General features: G+C 27.5%; 1 protein-coding gene across 1 annotated transcript; it reads left to right on the forward strand.

Moving 5' to 3' along the window:
• Nucleotides 1-5,760: 5,760 nt before the first annotated feature.
• On the forward strand, nt 5,761-11,317 carry LOC108560368 (odorant receptor 22c-like). The gene is made up of 6 exons (XM_017917885.1): nt 5,761-5,982; nt 6,035-6,489; nt 6,543-6,644; nt 10,131-10,230; nt 11,051-11,206; nt 11,264-11,317. The coding sequence occupies exons 1-6, from the start codon at nt 5,761-5,763 to the stop codon at nt 11,315-11,317; spliced, it is 1,089 nt and encodes a 362-aa protein (XP_017773374.1).
• The last annotated feature ends 5,386 nt before the right edge of the window (nt 11,318-16,703 follow it).

The raw sequence follows: 16,703 nt of genomic DNA on the forward strand, positions 1-16,703 counted from the left end.
GTAAGCGCGTTTTAATTGTGACTAGCAATTATATAATTATCGTCTGCTTTATGCGGTTCGGAGCATTTTTTTGTTTGATATGTGCACACGATGTTTGCAACATCAAATTACAAATTACATTTAAAAAAAATGTAACATAATTTTCCAAAATTCACGTATTTTTTAGTATAACTACTAATCTATCTAGAATATTGTTAAAGTTGGATATAATTATTTAGTTAGAATCAGTTAGAAGCGGTTGGGGAACTTTTTTAACCATTACCTTTTTTAACCATTATATAGGTCATCATACGAACTTATTAAGTAAGGTGTTATATTGCAAGGTCATTTTTTCCCGTTTTTATGTTCCCTGGAAACGCTAAATTTTAAATTAATTTCCTGAGAATTACTTTTGTATTAGTACTCTTTATTAATAATAATATACTATTAATGTACCAAAACAAATATAAATTATTGGGCAAAAATACTAAATAATTTTGTATTTGCTTGTGTTTTTAACTATTATATGTTTTTAATTTTGTTTAACAGTTTCAATATTTTTCAATAACTTTATGTAAATAATTGATTCTTAGATACAAATTATTTTATTTATAATTGAAAGGAAATGTATGTAAGTACTTTATTATTTTTACATGTTTACAATGTGCAATAAACAAGCATTACAATTTTTATAAACTTTGTACGTTAATGTGCACGTAAATTACCATGTTTATGTTTCAAATAATCTCATTAGATGTTTACAAGAATATCTTTTTATTGTTGAATGGAAAATTGTTTTCTTTGAATTTGCGTATTATGCAATTAATATATGTCCTTCGTCTATTGACTATAATAATGACATAATTTTATATGTGTTTCTTACATTTTGTTTACCGGAATCTCTGACAAAATTACGTTTCAGAAATTATGATTTATTAAAGCAGATAGAAAAAAATATCTGAAAATATTAAATGTTATTTTCTTTGCTTTGAACATACATTAAGCAAAATAAAATTTTAACTATTTGAAATTTTTTTCAAGATTTCAAATGTGTAAACAATCAAAATAAAGGTTTAGTTTTGACAGTTTTTAAAGTTCTATTAATTATTTCCATCAATTCCGATCTTTTGGATAATTTCTTTTAATTCTCTTTTTTCATGAATTTTTTACTTTGGTTTTGGAAGTTTTGATAGATTTTTACATTATTTTCATCTTCCTTCATTTATTATTTCTTGTTTAATTTCATCTAGTTTACTATTATTCATCACTTTCATATTTTAATTTTATACTAAATTGTCTGCATTTTGTATAATGGTATAAACAAATCTATTGTCAATTCTAAATTTCATCAAGTTCTGTATTCTTCATCACTTTCATACTTCATTTCTTCTCCCTTCATAAACATCTATTAAAAAATATAAATGATTCAAAACGCTTTCATACTTTGATTTAGAAAATTTTAACCAGTATTTCCATCATCCTTAAATTTTTCTCTACGCAATAATTTCCCTTAATTTATTACTGTTTAACTTTAGTTTTCAAAGTTCTGTTCTTCACTCTTGAATAATTTCATCTAGTTTTATTTTCTAATTGTCATTTCAAACTTTCTTTAATTCTGTTCATTTCAATAATTTCATGTAGCTCTCTATTCTTTATAGATTTCATACTATGATTTTGAAAATTGTAACCATTATTTCCATCATCCTTAAATATTTATCTCTAGAATAATTTTGCCTAATTCACCATTCTTCTTTACTTTGGTTTTCAAAGTTCTGTTCTTCTCATTTGAATAATTTCATCAAGTTCTGTATTCTTCATCACTTTCATACTTTGGTATTTATTATATTATACGAAATAAGCAATTAAATTTGAAAACTGCATATATTTTCAATTCTCACTGCTTTAATAAAAACAATGAAAAAAATAATTGCATAATCATATAATTCTCATTATTACAATAATTTTTAAACAATTTCATCAGAAAAAAGCAATATATACAAATACAATTTTTCACTATCATTACAGAACGCACATATTCATTTAAAAAAATATGAACTAATTATAATTAATGAGACTTATTGCAATCTAATTATCTATTTATTATTTTATTTTTAAATCTTTTTTATATACTTTAATAAATTAGCATTTATAATAGAAAACTAGAAAAATTTCTTGTGACTATATTATTTTATTGTAGTTTTTTTTATTGTAATTGACAATTAATTATTGAAACAACATGAATTATGTAAATATTTACTTTATATTATTTTATATATGTTCTTTTGTATTATAAACACAAAATAATTGATAATAATTAGTTTTAAATTTAAATTTAATTATTTTGATTATATAAATGTGTTTTAATTTGTTTATTTTATTGTTAGTAATATAATGATTATTATTATTATCAAAATTGCAGTATTTATTAGCAATTTATCCAATTTTACTTCCATTTCCGTTTGTAATTAGAATAAATATATAATCGATTTCTGTCAGCGTGTGCAAGTGTTTAATGTAATTTGAATAAATAAAAACTTTCCTCGTGTTATTCGAAAAAAACCGATAATGCGTTTAAAATAAACAAGCATCATCAATTTATTCATCAATCAATAGTAAATTTTAAACGTAAATGCATATGTTCCGGTTAAATTTATTGTCAATATACTACACTAGTATTTATGCAGATAAATTCAATTGATGATTGCAAGTTAATTGATTTGTTTGTAACTTTAATTCACTAAACCTGTCAATCCTTAATTTATCGCTAATTATCTGCTAAAAATATGTTTCCTTTTTGCACGTGCTCGATTTTGTTTTTCATGAGAATCAAAAATTGAATTTTAGATCGCAATAATAAGTTAGTCAGTGTTTATGTTTATGAATAGCAATTATTAAAAAGGTCATCAAAGTTAACAAGTTGACCCATATTGTCTGAACGAAAAATCATACGATAATAAATTTGAATTAATTTATTTTGCAGATTTCTCCTACGGTTTCATTAATAGTTTTAAAATCGTTGGAATAACTGTAATAAAATCGTACATGTTTTTAGTGGAAAAGAAACGCCCCATCAGGAAAACGACATTTATTATTTAAATTTGGATGTGAAGAGACGTCACATAATTTAGTAGTTAATTTATTGTTGCTATCATTTTATGATGATGATATTTCATATTTTTATTTTCATCTTTAGGTTTTCGGACGTTGACCCACCTTTTACTAACTGTTGACACTATGTAGCATTTCGTAAAGGTTTGTCCATAGAAGAAGTTACCTTGAGAAACCGCAGCGCAACCAATGCCAACAAACAATAATTTTTAATATAAATATTGCGAAATTCTACATTTCTAGAAAAATGACATTTAGTGAATAATATTTATGCGATTTTTGCACATTTTACTTCCGCTTTTGATGACTTTGTTTCTTAAAAAATAACAATAAATGTCTCTGTTTTATAGTTGCTATTTTCTAAATTTATGATGAACGATGAAGTTCCTTATTTCATTAAGATTATGTGAGGTTATCTTCTTATCATAAGATTGTATTTATTTTTACAGTTATTTATGTAATAAAAATAATTAGGTTATCCATTTTGTTTTAGACAAAATTTGTGAATTGTTCATGGATTGGTGATATGTAGGTATTCTCTCCTCTCGAGACAATAGCAACAATATCTCGTATAGTGCGCGTAATCGATATACCGGACTGTTTGAAACCGAATTAATCGAATTGCATACATACAAGAAAAACAAATTTGACTGGATAAACGAAAAAAAAAATCATATTTGAATATAAAAATAAAATCTGTAGTAATATAATTAAGAACATGATTAATCTTAATCTTAAAAAGATATATTTTATATTTACATGTAATTTAGACAATATTATGTAGTTTTTTTTATAATTTCTTTCAGTAGAAGCAAAAAAAAATCTACGATTAAGTAATTAAACATTCGTTGGAAATGTTCAGATATCAATTATTTATATTTTATGTAAGAAAAATAATTAGGTTACCCATTTTGTTTTGAACAAATAAGTTAGTCAACAAATATGGTAATATGACACAATAGCAACAATACCTGGTATAGGAAGTACATACATTCAACAACAACAAAAAACAGATTCGACTGGATTAACGAAAAAACATCATATTTGTATATAAACATAAAATATGTTGTGATACAATTAAGAACGTGGTTAATCTTAATAAGGTATATTTCTTTTTAATATTACATTTTTGATGGTTTTGCTGTGAATTTTATTAGTAAAGTGTTATTCAAGGATTTAATGTTTCATTTATTTAAAAATAAAATAAATAAATGAATTTATTTAGTGAGATGTAACAAAATTTGTATATGTAATTTAGATAATGTAGTATTTTTTTTATAAATTTTATGGGTGGAAGCAAAAATATTACGATTAAGTAATTAAACATTTATTGGAAATGTTAAGATATCAAATATGATTTAATATGAAATATTATTTTTTTAGATGAAAATACGTTGAATATCTTGTATTTAGATTATTGTAGATTGTTTTGTAAAGATTTTCTCTAGTTTCTTTAAATTTTCTCGGACGACAAATTTATATTAAAAAAAAGTAATGTTACTAAATTTTTCTTTGACCAGGATCAATTCCAGCTTAGTCAAGTCTCGTTTTGTACGATTTATTTCTATTTTATTTTTTTCCTCAATTCGTCCGGTTTCAAACAGTTCGGAACATTGGCAAAACCAATAAAACGCACTATGCACATTTCTTTTATTCTCATTATGTAACAAAAAAATGAAGAATAATATGTATTTAATAAGATTGAGAAATAAAATGATTTGAAGAAAACATATTTTTACGATAATTTGTATTAATTTGCAATATTTTCTCCTATTAAATTAAACATGAAATAATTTATTATGTCAATTATTATTATTTTTTCTTTGTTTCATTACATACTTCTATATTCAATTTTTTAATTGGAATCAATAATTTGCATAAATTCCACTAGTTTCTTTGTTTTTATTTAATTCTACTTTAGACTTTGATCATTTCACATTTGGTATTAACAAAATTTATGTCAAATTCTACAATAATAATTACATAATTTTGTTGTTTAAACTGTATCTTTGGATTTTCCAAATAGTTTATTATATTTTTATTGTCTCGTATTATAAATTATAATAAAATTATTGATTTTATTACATGACAAAGTATTTTTTTTTAATTGGTGTAGTAAAAAAAATATACTATTAAAATTGATAAATTATTAGATTTTGTAGCAGAGTCACTTGCATTTAAAAACATGCACGTGGCATTTTTTTTTATCAAAAGAGCCAATTCAGTTCATTGTCTCATGTGAGATAGATGACCGGAAAATAAAGGAAAAAAAGAAAAAGAACCGCATGCGGCTCTGAGAGCCTAATTTACCTACTAGATATATAATATAAATAAGTGCAACTTTTTGGATTTCGATTAAACAGACTTATAAAATGCAATCACTTTTTTAATTATATGTATTTGGTACACGCCATCTATTGTCATTAAAGAATTAGTTTAAAAGCGTAAAGGAATTTCAATGTCGATCCAAATAGAAGTCGCGACTGGCAAACAGAGTTGTATAATGCACAGCAATTATCATCTTCTTTTATTAGCGCGATGCATGAGAATGCGAACAAAAGTTGATCGAAGAAACTCTGCCACATGTCGACAATTATGAAGCAATTATAGTCTAACTTTCGATTGCGCTAAGCCCATGATCAATTCTCGATCTGATCTTGATCTAAACACATTATGACTGTAACAAAGAACGTGGCTCTTGCCAATATGGGCTTGAAAACATTGGGTTACGTTGGATTGAACGCTCATAGCTACAATTTTGGTTATGGCATCTCAGTTTTTGTAAGTTTACTACGCGTAGTTTACGTTGTTTTGATCGTTTTATTGGTGGCTGAGAATTATAATAACATCGATGTAATTATGGATGCAGCAGAAGCCTTTTCTTCGTACATGCAGGTTTTGTTTTATTTAAGTAATGGTCACAAGACTAAAGTAACTTTTTTAAAAGGGTGGAACTAAGCTGGTTGTCATATTATTCTACCTTCCAAACATGAGTTGGCTTGTGAATCAAGTGGAGCATTTCTGGGAGGATTTACCTAATTCTAAGAAGGATGAGTACAAGCTTTGGTTCCGAGCTTTTCCTATCTACGAACGCACTTTCTTCGTCACCTTAACACTTTTATATGTGCGTTCCATCGTGAGCAAAGATCTGGTTTTCGTATGCAAAATCCCTGATTTTCCTCACGCCTTCGCCATCCTCTTAATCGGCCAATATTTTGCCTTCACCTGCGATTGCATCTACGTCGTTGGTCTGGACGTCTTCTTCATGTCTTTATGTATCCTCATCAAGAGGCAGTTCATGCTAATCCGAGACGCCTTATTGCTTTTGGATGATGAGACGAATGAAGCTAAAATTGCAGCCAATTTGAAGAATTGCATCAAACACCACATTTTTCTTCTCGAGTTCGTTGCACGTCTTTTTTTTACTTTTGAACTGCAAATCGCGTTTGTTTTAGGTACACCACTTTCTTCAGCGAGACGTTCAAAAGCGCGTTACTCCTTCAATATTTGCTCAGCACCTACAGCATTTGCATCCAGTTGTTCATTCTAACAGAAAGGTAAATACAAACTCAAACTTTTTAAAAATTTAGAAACTTCAATCAATTACACATCCAAAATTTTAATTAATATAGGCACAAATTCAATTAGAAATCTCTACTTGTCATTCTATTGATTTGACTGTACGGAGATGGAAAAAAAAATGTTTTTTTATTTTTGTTTATTTAATTAATGAAAATAATTAATTTTCTTAGAATTATTAGAAAAGTTAATAATTTAGACCTCTAATTGCAAGTAATTTTAGTTTGTAAACTTGCAAGTTATTAATTGTTTCACTTTAAATGCTATTAGAAATCTACGTCGTGTAATTATCAACCTTCAATAATTATCTTTTCACAGAACTAGTATATCAAAATTTTAATTGCATATTAATATTCATAATTCTCAGAGTAATGTTCAATCGTTAAATTTTAATTGTAATTTTGTAAATTCTGTTCGGGAATAGAAATTACGTTATTTTTTAAATGGTTTGATAACCGAATACGATATCTTGTTTATTCTGTTTGCAAACTTAAATTTGTTTGAAACCCGAAATATAGAAAATCCGTTCTCAAAATTACAACTTACGTACTTTCTCCACACATCTCACATATGTGTGGAAACCAAAATTTTATTCTTTTATTAACAGATTTAAAGAAGAAATAATTTGAATACAAAAACGATTATACTTATAAATAATAATGTTTAATACATAATCTGTTTTCAAAATTACAACTTATGTTCTTTCTCCACACATCTTACATATTCTGTTTAGAAACCGAAATTTAGTTCTTTTAGTACGAACGAATTAAACAAACAAATAAATTCGAAAACCGAAACAACTTACGTTCATTAACTATACATATCATCTATTCTGTTTGGTAACCGAAATTTTGTTTGATAACCGAAATATTGTTCGAAAACAAAGAATTTTTCTGTATTTATCTTTCTAATATATGCAACAATAAATAAAAAATTGAAAGTCTAAATAGAAATAAAAAAGTTGACAAAATTTTTGAAAATCAGATCTTTCAAGAGAAAAGCAATAATTATTAACGCTTATTTCAAATTAATTACTTTGTAATGAGGTGTAATTTATTGATCCATTTCCACTAAAAGTCTAAAAGTAAATACTTTTCTGATTATGGCACGATTTTTGCAATATATTTGATTATTGTGGAAGTATTATTTCAAAGTCTCAATCAATGTGTGATGCAATAACTACATCAATTATTTCATCGATGCGATCAATTTATGTACTCCTGATAAAGTTCAGACGAAATAAATATAAAACATTTTATGTTCATCGTTCGTAGATTTTTACATAAAAATATAATTTTGTGCACAGACAGACATAATAAGTATCGTTTATTATTAATGATACTACATCTAAATATAGATCCTATATGTTTATTTACTCCATTCGTAGATATTGTTTTTCAACGAAACGATTTTTTTGTTGCTATTTTTAGAAGATAATAGTAGAAACGGAAGTAGGAACTATGAATTGCATAATGATGTTATGCATTTGAAACGGCGCAAGATTCTGTTCAATGTCATATGGAGTGGACGTCATGTGCACATGCGTCTATTGGCATTCACAGAGAGTACCAAGAAGATGTTGTCAACGATTTGCAAGCAATAAATACATACATAACACAGAGTAATAACAAATTATTACAATATGTATGTAGTTTATGTGATATTCTTAATAAGCGTTTGCATGTAGAGTTTTTTTTTAATTAGTTTTGAAGAGATATACACAAAGAAGAAAAATACTTTATTAATTTGTATTGAAAACAAGAAACAAATAATATATATAACAAAAAAAACTGACTAAATTGAGTTATAGCTTTGTCTAATTTAGGTTCATTAACCAACAATATTAGTTATATACAATATTATTTATAACCAAAATTTTGTCCGGAAACCGAAATATTGTTTGGAAAAGAAGGCATTTTGTATATTTTCCTAAATATAATTTGAATAATTTGAAGAAAATTGAACGAACACGAACAAAATTATGAAAAAAAATCAAGATCATTCGAAACCAACAACAAAAAAAGTTCATTGTGTTTGAATAATTTAAGATTAGAAATGAAAATTTCATAAAATAACACACAAAAAAAACTAATAAAACTAAGTAATTACTTTGTGTAATTTAGGTTCATTTACCAAAAATATTTATTACATTTGTTCCCATTATACAACTCATAACATGAACCAAAATTTTGTTCGAAAACCGAAATATTGTTTGGAAAAGAAGACATTTTGTATATTTTCTTAAATTCAAGTGAGTTCAAGATACAAAAATAACAGAATTTGTTTTTTGAATTATTCATTTACACAAAAGTTTTTATTGAAGTAATTTTCTGAAAAATAAACAAACACAAACAAAATCATGATGAAACTCAAGATGATCCAAATGCAACATTTTTTTTTAAATAACAAAAAAAACTAATTACTTTATCTAATTTAAGTTCACAAACCAATAATATTTGTTATACACGTATTTGTTCAACACGGTACAACTCATAACATAATTTTGTTCGGAAACCGAAATATTGTTTGGAACAGCCATTTTAGACATTCAAGTAATTTTTTTTTATAAAAAATTGTTGCAGTAAAATGATACGAAAATATCCAACAAAGAAATTATCTTGTAGACAGACAGACTTAAAATAATTTTTTGTCATAAAATTAATGAAAACAAAAATGATATGAATGTAACAAAATAAGTTTTAATCTTATTTACTATATGTTGAGCTTCAAAATATATGATTAATTCCCAAAATAGCTGAGTTGCCTAATAATTAAATTAGATTAAATTAAAACAAATTAAATATATTTTGCTATCTTTTTTTTTTAATTATTTGTTTAATTAACGAACATAGATAATTTTAATATTTTTAGATGAATACAATAAGTAAATATTTTTGAAATGGATTAAATATCATTACTTATGTAACTCAGACATTTAAAAATATTTTGTTTGTAAATTTTATTCTCACAATATAAAAAGTATTTGTCGTGAAATTTTATTGATTTAAAATCTTATTCCTGTGAATATTAATTAAATATAATGGCCGTACATGTTGTTTTTTTTTGGAAAATTTCCAAAGCTTTTACCATTATATTCTTCTGTAATTTGTTGGTTGGCTGCCGTCTTTCTACTATTGCTAAAGTTGCATATGCTGAACCTCTTTCATTTGACTGTTCATTCATGATGAACGATGGGCCTTTTGCTGCAAGCACCGAGAGGTCTCACCAAGATCGACTTAACCATTCGGCTGTTAGTCGCCCCATAATAATAATTGAAAGTTAATTTGGAAATGCATAAGGTCCGGGTTTTTAAGTTCATTTTTGCGTAGAATAGTTTAACATCCGGTAGACACATTACATCCGGTTCCAAGTTGCTTGTCCCGGATGTTCTTATCCGCCACTCCAATCGTCGACCCATTTACAACATGCACATGATCGTAGGAACACATTTACTATTCTTTCAGAAACACCATTCCTGCTGTAGCCACCAGCTGTTTCTACATGATATGCGTGTCTATCCAATTGGCTCTCTACTGCTTTCCTGCTGACGATCTATCGGAAGTCGTAAGATCTATTTACATTCATTAAATTCTAACACATCTAAAACCACATTCCAATATTACATTTTTTTTAAGAAAGAAATCAATTCATTCAAACTTTATCGCGTGTAGGAATTAATTAATATAAAATAGCTATATAAAAAAAATTATCGTTGTGAATGAAATTAATATATTTAATTAATTAATTATTTAATCTATGAAACTATAATTGTTTTAATTATTACTTTATGAATTTCACGGATATGACTACAAATATAATTTGAGTCTCAAATAACTAATGCAAATATAATCTTATATACTTATAAGTATAGGTCAGCGTTTCTCAATCTATCGTCAAAAACATATGTTACAGGCAATTTGGAAGCAGTAAAAATAAATATGTTGGGTTGTGTGGCATGACGATTGAGAAACGTGTAGGTTTGACAAATATAATTTGAATCTATATTAACGCAAATATAGTCCTATGTACTTATAAGTGTATAGGACAGCGTTTTTCAATGGATTGCGATAATTTTTAAATGGATCGCAAAATGACAGCTGTCACTTTATGTCAAAACGTCAAAAATTGTAAGTTATAGGAAATTGGGAAGTAGTACAAGTAGATATGTTGGGTTAACTGTCAAAACGTCAAAAATTGTATGTAACAAATGGTGAACAGTACAAATATAATCAAATATGTGATATCCTTATAGGTAGCGATAAATTTGGAACAGCTGTCAATTTCATGTTATTAACAAGTGTTATAACCACAAATAAATATAATGGTTGAAAAACGTATCTTTTGACAGCTGTCACTTTATTTTTCAAAATATTTGTGTTTTCAGGCTTCCGAAGTATCGAACTTCATTTACAGCACAAAGTGGTACAATAATTCGAATCATCTTCAGAAGTACATACCGACGATCATCTGCAGATCGCAGAAGGCGCCGTACTTCACCGCCGGTGGTATGATCTTCATCAACAAAGCTGCATTTACAACTGTAAATTGAGTTCAAGCATTAGTGTATAATTTATTTCATACTTTCTCTGATCTGCAGGTTTTCAAAAGCGGTTTATCCTTCTACACGGCCGTCAAGAATTTCAAAAATTAAGATTTTCTCATCATTTATTAATTATCCGTGTTAACTATTAATTACTAGAAGGATGCTAAATAAATGTTGAAAAACTTCTCTGCTTAGGAGATTAATTATATCTGAATCACTGCTTTATAGTCAATTTATTAAAAGAAAAATGCATTTTCACTACAAAATAACCAGAAATTAAATAAAAAAAAGTAATTAGTGTGTTTTTTTTCATTGAATTGAAATCAAATGAAGGAATGTGGCATTGATCAAACCATCAAGGTTTATATACAGTTATTGTTTTTTTTTTCAACAGTTTAATTTTTTTGGAAAAATCAGCTAATTAAAATTAAAAGCCAAGAAAACGAAAAACATGTTGAGAATACGGAGAAGAAGCTGACATTGAAAGTGATTTCGAAATGAACTTGATCCATATTCTGGGGATCTCAAGCAAAAGGGCAAACTGTGAGGTCAATGCTTTCACGAAAAGTATAGACCTCAAATTACAATATCTTTGTGTTATTGTAATTTGCGGCAGTTTTCTGTTTGTGTTGCACGTCGATTTCCACATAGAGATATGAAAATGGGTCATCTTGAAGGGCGATTTAACCATAAGATTTCTCTTGGATGAACAAATAAAAAGAAAAGATCAAAAATAAAAAGTAGAAATATGCGTATTACTTTTTTATGTTATTTGCATAACACTTTCACACATTAATTTTTTGTTTTGTTTTTTTTTCTATTTGCGAGAAAGTTTGGTGATTTAGCATATTTTGGAATTTGTTTCCTGTTTCCTAGATCTGCCTAACCTTCCGTTTATTGCATTTTTTTGCCAACGTGATTTTAGATTATACACACGTGCTATTATGATCCAATGATTTACGGATTTTAGACTGTTGCAGACCACGCGAAATCTTTAAGTTCAAGGTGCGACTTGTAGTTTTGTATCCAGAAATATGCGTTCGGCACAGACGCATTTCCTCAGTGTACTGTAATTATTTGTGCACAAATTACATAATTTGCGTCTGCTTTCGTGGTAAGGTGATCAAAGGTTGTGCACATGACGTTATGACACCTTCTCGTCTGGGTTATATTTAACTGCCGTTCCGCATAATTATTTAATAATCATTTCCATGAAGACTGTCACCGTTTATTTATAGAATAATAGTTGACTTAACGTTCGTTTATACGTACATGATTAATTACGGCCCTTTAATGGATATAATGTACTCGTATTCCTATAAACATACAATGTTGATTACTGTTATATAGTTGAGTTCTCTTAAAAGCAGATTTAGGTGCAGTATTATGTGCACATTAATTTTATTTCCATAAATTTAAAATATGTATATACATTTTATTTTGGGCATCGACGGCAAACAGTTTACGTTTTTGCAAATAAAAGAATTGCATTCTATTATAAGTACATTACTAATTACAGTATTATGTCCGATCTAGCGTACAAATATCCGTACGAACATATTACTTAGAGTTATATGCGTGCTTTTAATATGAGTACGATTACATTTACAAGATTAATTACAATCTTCCACCCGAACAAATATTTTGGTGAATATGTTAACGCCCAACTAAATAAAATCTTACAAATATCTTAGTAAATTGTTTAAGTTAACTTGTTTTTAAATAACGTACAAATTGTAAGAATATTTGAAATTATTTTAATAAATAATATTAACCCATCCAAGACCAAACTCCTATTCCCTACCATTGCATATCCCTTTTGTCTCCCCATGTTACGTTAAATAATCATTCCATTTTCAGTTCACCACTTGGTAAATACCCGGTTTCTCACTACTTTCCCAATGCCGAAATCCCGTCCTAAAAAACCTATCCGTATCCTCACCAAAATACGATATCCAAATAATCCTATACACAATCCTCCTAATGATCTCATTTACTCCAAAACCAAAATAGTCCCTCTCCTGGACCGAAACCTTTCCCTCTCCTTAAAATTTAAATCCGAACAGTCCAACATCGCTTCCCTCTTTAAATTATGTGCCCCTCGAAACCCAAATATCCTTCCCAAATTTAAATATCCCACATTATCCCTATTCCAATACCTAATGTTCCTCGATTAATACCCTCTTGTTTCTACTCCGTTGCTTTTTTTTTGTATTGATGTCTGGCCAACAAATTATTATTATTATATTAACCAACTGAAGAGGTATATACAAAAATATACCCTTCTGCTCTACGTACATGTTATGTTATATCCTTTTGTCCGATATAATGTACAAATAAGAGATTATATTGAATTTTTGACTTCTGTGCAAATCAGATTGAAACGTAATCTGATATTACATATAACTCTGCTGAGTTAAATTTGAAATGTGTATATGCATTTGATACGGTAGTTCTACGGCCAAGCATACTTTCGAATGAACGCTCAGTACGTTTGTGCGAACAAACAAGCTATAGACTATGTATGAAATGATGCGATTTCCAAAATAAATATTTGCTAAACAATAAACAACTTGGTATTTCCATCACATAAATTTATGCACGAAAATCATACGATTCGAGTCTATTTTAGTGATTTATAGTTATAGGATTTGCATATTATAAGTTATGCCCATCCATTAGACATAGACAACTAGGAATTTTGTGCAAAACAATAAATATATGTCTTATCCTATGACAACAATATCGATCATAAACACTCCTAATTTGTTGCACGTTTCTCTGAATTTTGTTGACGTGTGTGTCGATGGTCGACAATTGTTTAGAGTCCAACACACGGAAACGTTAATCCCCCAGTGTTTGGATTACGAGGAAATCCCCGTAATTTTCGCGATCAACATTTGATCTTTGAACAGACGATAATTACATGCATACATAAACCAATCGACGGTCTAACATCCAATGTTTGTTTCAATTTGCACCACATATTTCAAATGATTGGTTTATTTTCTTTGTTTCCATGTGGAATTCTAATTAGTGCACACTTATATTAAAATGATTACATAAGATTTCACAAAAAATACAAATCCCACTATTATAACTTATTTTTAGGAACGTTCTTGGAATGGATTAATTCTCATTCATCTCGAGTTTTATCGTCGTTCATTCAAAAAAAATATAGGATTCTTATGTAAATAGTATATGTAAAATAAATGTAGGTTACAAACTGAGAACCAAAAAAAATAAATTTATTACAATATTTACTATTCATCAATTACAAACTAAAAACATGGATTAATGGGTAAAAACATCAAAGGATGTAAATTCTCAAGGCTCTTCCACGTGAGATCTCACCAAAAATAAGTTAAAACATTTATAACCAAATTATTTCGAAAACTAATAACAAAAATAAAAATTCTGAAAAATCTTTTAAATCTGTAGTAAAATAATTAAAATATTAAATTATAATATAATTACAATTATAAAATATTTTTTGTATATTGTACGTATATACGGATATGTGTACGTTATACCGGTCATAGTATGTAAAATTGAACAAACTTTATGTCTGCTCTTATTTAAATAATAAACGATTCACAGATCCATTGTATGTTTATATGCATGTTATATGTATGTACGTATAATCGAACAAAGTTTTGTTGATTCATGTTTTCTCGTTTACATAAACGTATTCGACGTTCAAACAATTGTATAGAAAAATGTTCTAAATTATGTTTTTAATGTACGAGAAACATTTTCTTGTTTTTCCAATATCCCGCACTGTTTGAAACCGTACTAATCGAGGACATTAAAATTGATAAATGGTATAAGTCATTTTCTTAATTAAAATTTAGTTTGATTTGAAATTTTCAAACTCTACTATAGTGAATCCGCACTGATTGAAGCTAAACTATAAAAGTTATTACTAAACTATAAAAAATAATGGTTGAATTACAATATTTGTCAATAATACAAATGTGATTAATGCAAATAAGATAAGATTTGACTCTTCGAAAAGTATTTTTTTTGTTTTCTAATATCCCGCACTATTTGAAACCGTACTAATAGAAGACACTAAGACCTCATAGAAATAAACTGCCAATAAAGATACTTGGCTGTTATAAGCCAGTTATTTTTTCAATTAAAATTTACTTTGTTTTGAAACTCTAAAACTATACTATAATGAACCTGCACTGATTGAAACCAAACTATAAAAGTTATTACTAGTCTATACAAAATAATGGTAGAATTACAATATTTACTTTCACATGCAATTATATATCTCAACTTACAATGTTTCATGTGTATTTCGTTTAATTTCACACTTTTATGTCTGCAATTATTTTTGTTATTGTACGTATGTACGCTGTTCAACCTCTGTATCATTTGCATATACAGGAATACCTCGCATAGTGCGGTTCCGCAAATGTCCCGCACAGTTTAAAACCAAACTAACCGCATAAAAATGAAATATGTTCAATTAAAATTAAGATTATTTAAATTAAATCGTGCTGTATTGAATCCGGACTGATTGAAGCCGCACAATGCGAGGTATTACTGTAATTGCAATATAAATATATAAGGGAAACTAAATAAGATGATTTAGTTAAATAACACCAACGAAAAATAATCTTAACTTGAAATGATATTTGTTTTTAAGTATTTTTATATACAATAGATAATAGTTAACTACTCCTACTTAATAATAACTGTATTCAATTCGTAATAAGCAAAAGAAATTCCAAGAATTTTATGGTTCCTTCAAAAAAGCATACATTTCTCTTGACCCATGGTAAATCTGAATCATCAAAACAAAAACAAACAACAACAACAAATGCAGAAGATGTTCTCAGCGTACCTTCGTTCCATTGACGTCAATGGGACTTTTTTGCTCGTGTCTTTCGGATCGCACGCAGATGGCGATGAAACATCTGCGAAAAGGAATAAGAAAGCAACGAAATAAAAAAGTAAACCAAAACGAATAAAACCCGAGTTCGGATTTGACCGCTCACAAATTGCAAAAGAAAAATATCAACCAAGAACAACAAAATAAGCACAGGAGAAAAAATAATGCTTTTAGTCTGGAAATTTATAATGAATAATCGAATTATTAAAATCCGGATATATTCGTACAACTTTACGATCGAGTTCTTTTTTAATGTATTGCGTTATTGTAAATGTTATAATATGCAAATTATTGATTTTGAGTATTTGCTGTGTAAATAATGTTGAAATTTTACTATTATTAACAATTATTTTTGGTTAAAATATGAATCAGGAAGTAAATAAGTTGATTTAATTCTGAAACAAACAATGTTATACCTCGCTTAGTGCGGACAATTGGTTCCACATCTTCGAAACCGGACTAATCGGGGAAATAATATGTAGATAAATAAATCGCACAAAAAGAAAGTTGTATTAAAGAAAAACAACTAAAAACAATATAAATTTTGTATATACATTTTTGTAATTTTTTTTTTTTGTAATTTTACTT

The sequence above is a fragment of the Nicrophorus vespilloides genome, unplaced genomic scaffold (assembly GCF_001412225.1).
Source record: "Nicrophorus vespilloides isolate i.1.1-1 unplaced genomic scaffold, Nicve_v1.0, whole genome shotgun sequence".
NCBI classification, from domain to species: Eukaryota; Metazoa; Arthropoda; class Insecta; order Coleoptera; family Silphidae; genus Nicrophorus; species Nicrophorus vespilloides.

What these genes read in the sequence shown, in the direction of transcription:
- LOC108560368 (XM_017917885.1), top strand. Translation starts at nt 5,761, where the DNA reads ATGACTGTAACAAAGAACGTGGCTCTTGCCAATATGGGCTTGAAAACA. An exon ending in TTGTTCATTCTAACAGAAAG is followed by an intron (nt 6,645 to 10,130) that starts GTAAATACAAAC and finishes CTATTCTTTCAG; the next exon opens with AAACACCATTCCTGCTGTAG. An exon ending in ACAAAGCTGCATTTACAACT is followed by an intron (nt 11,207 to 11,263) that starts GTAAATTGAGTT and finishes TCTGATCTGCAG; the next exon opens with GTTTTCAAAAGCGGTTTATC.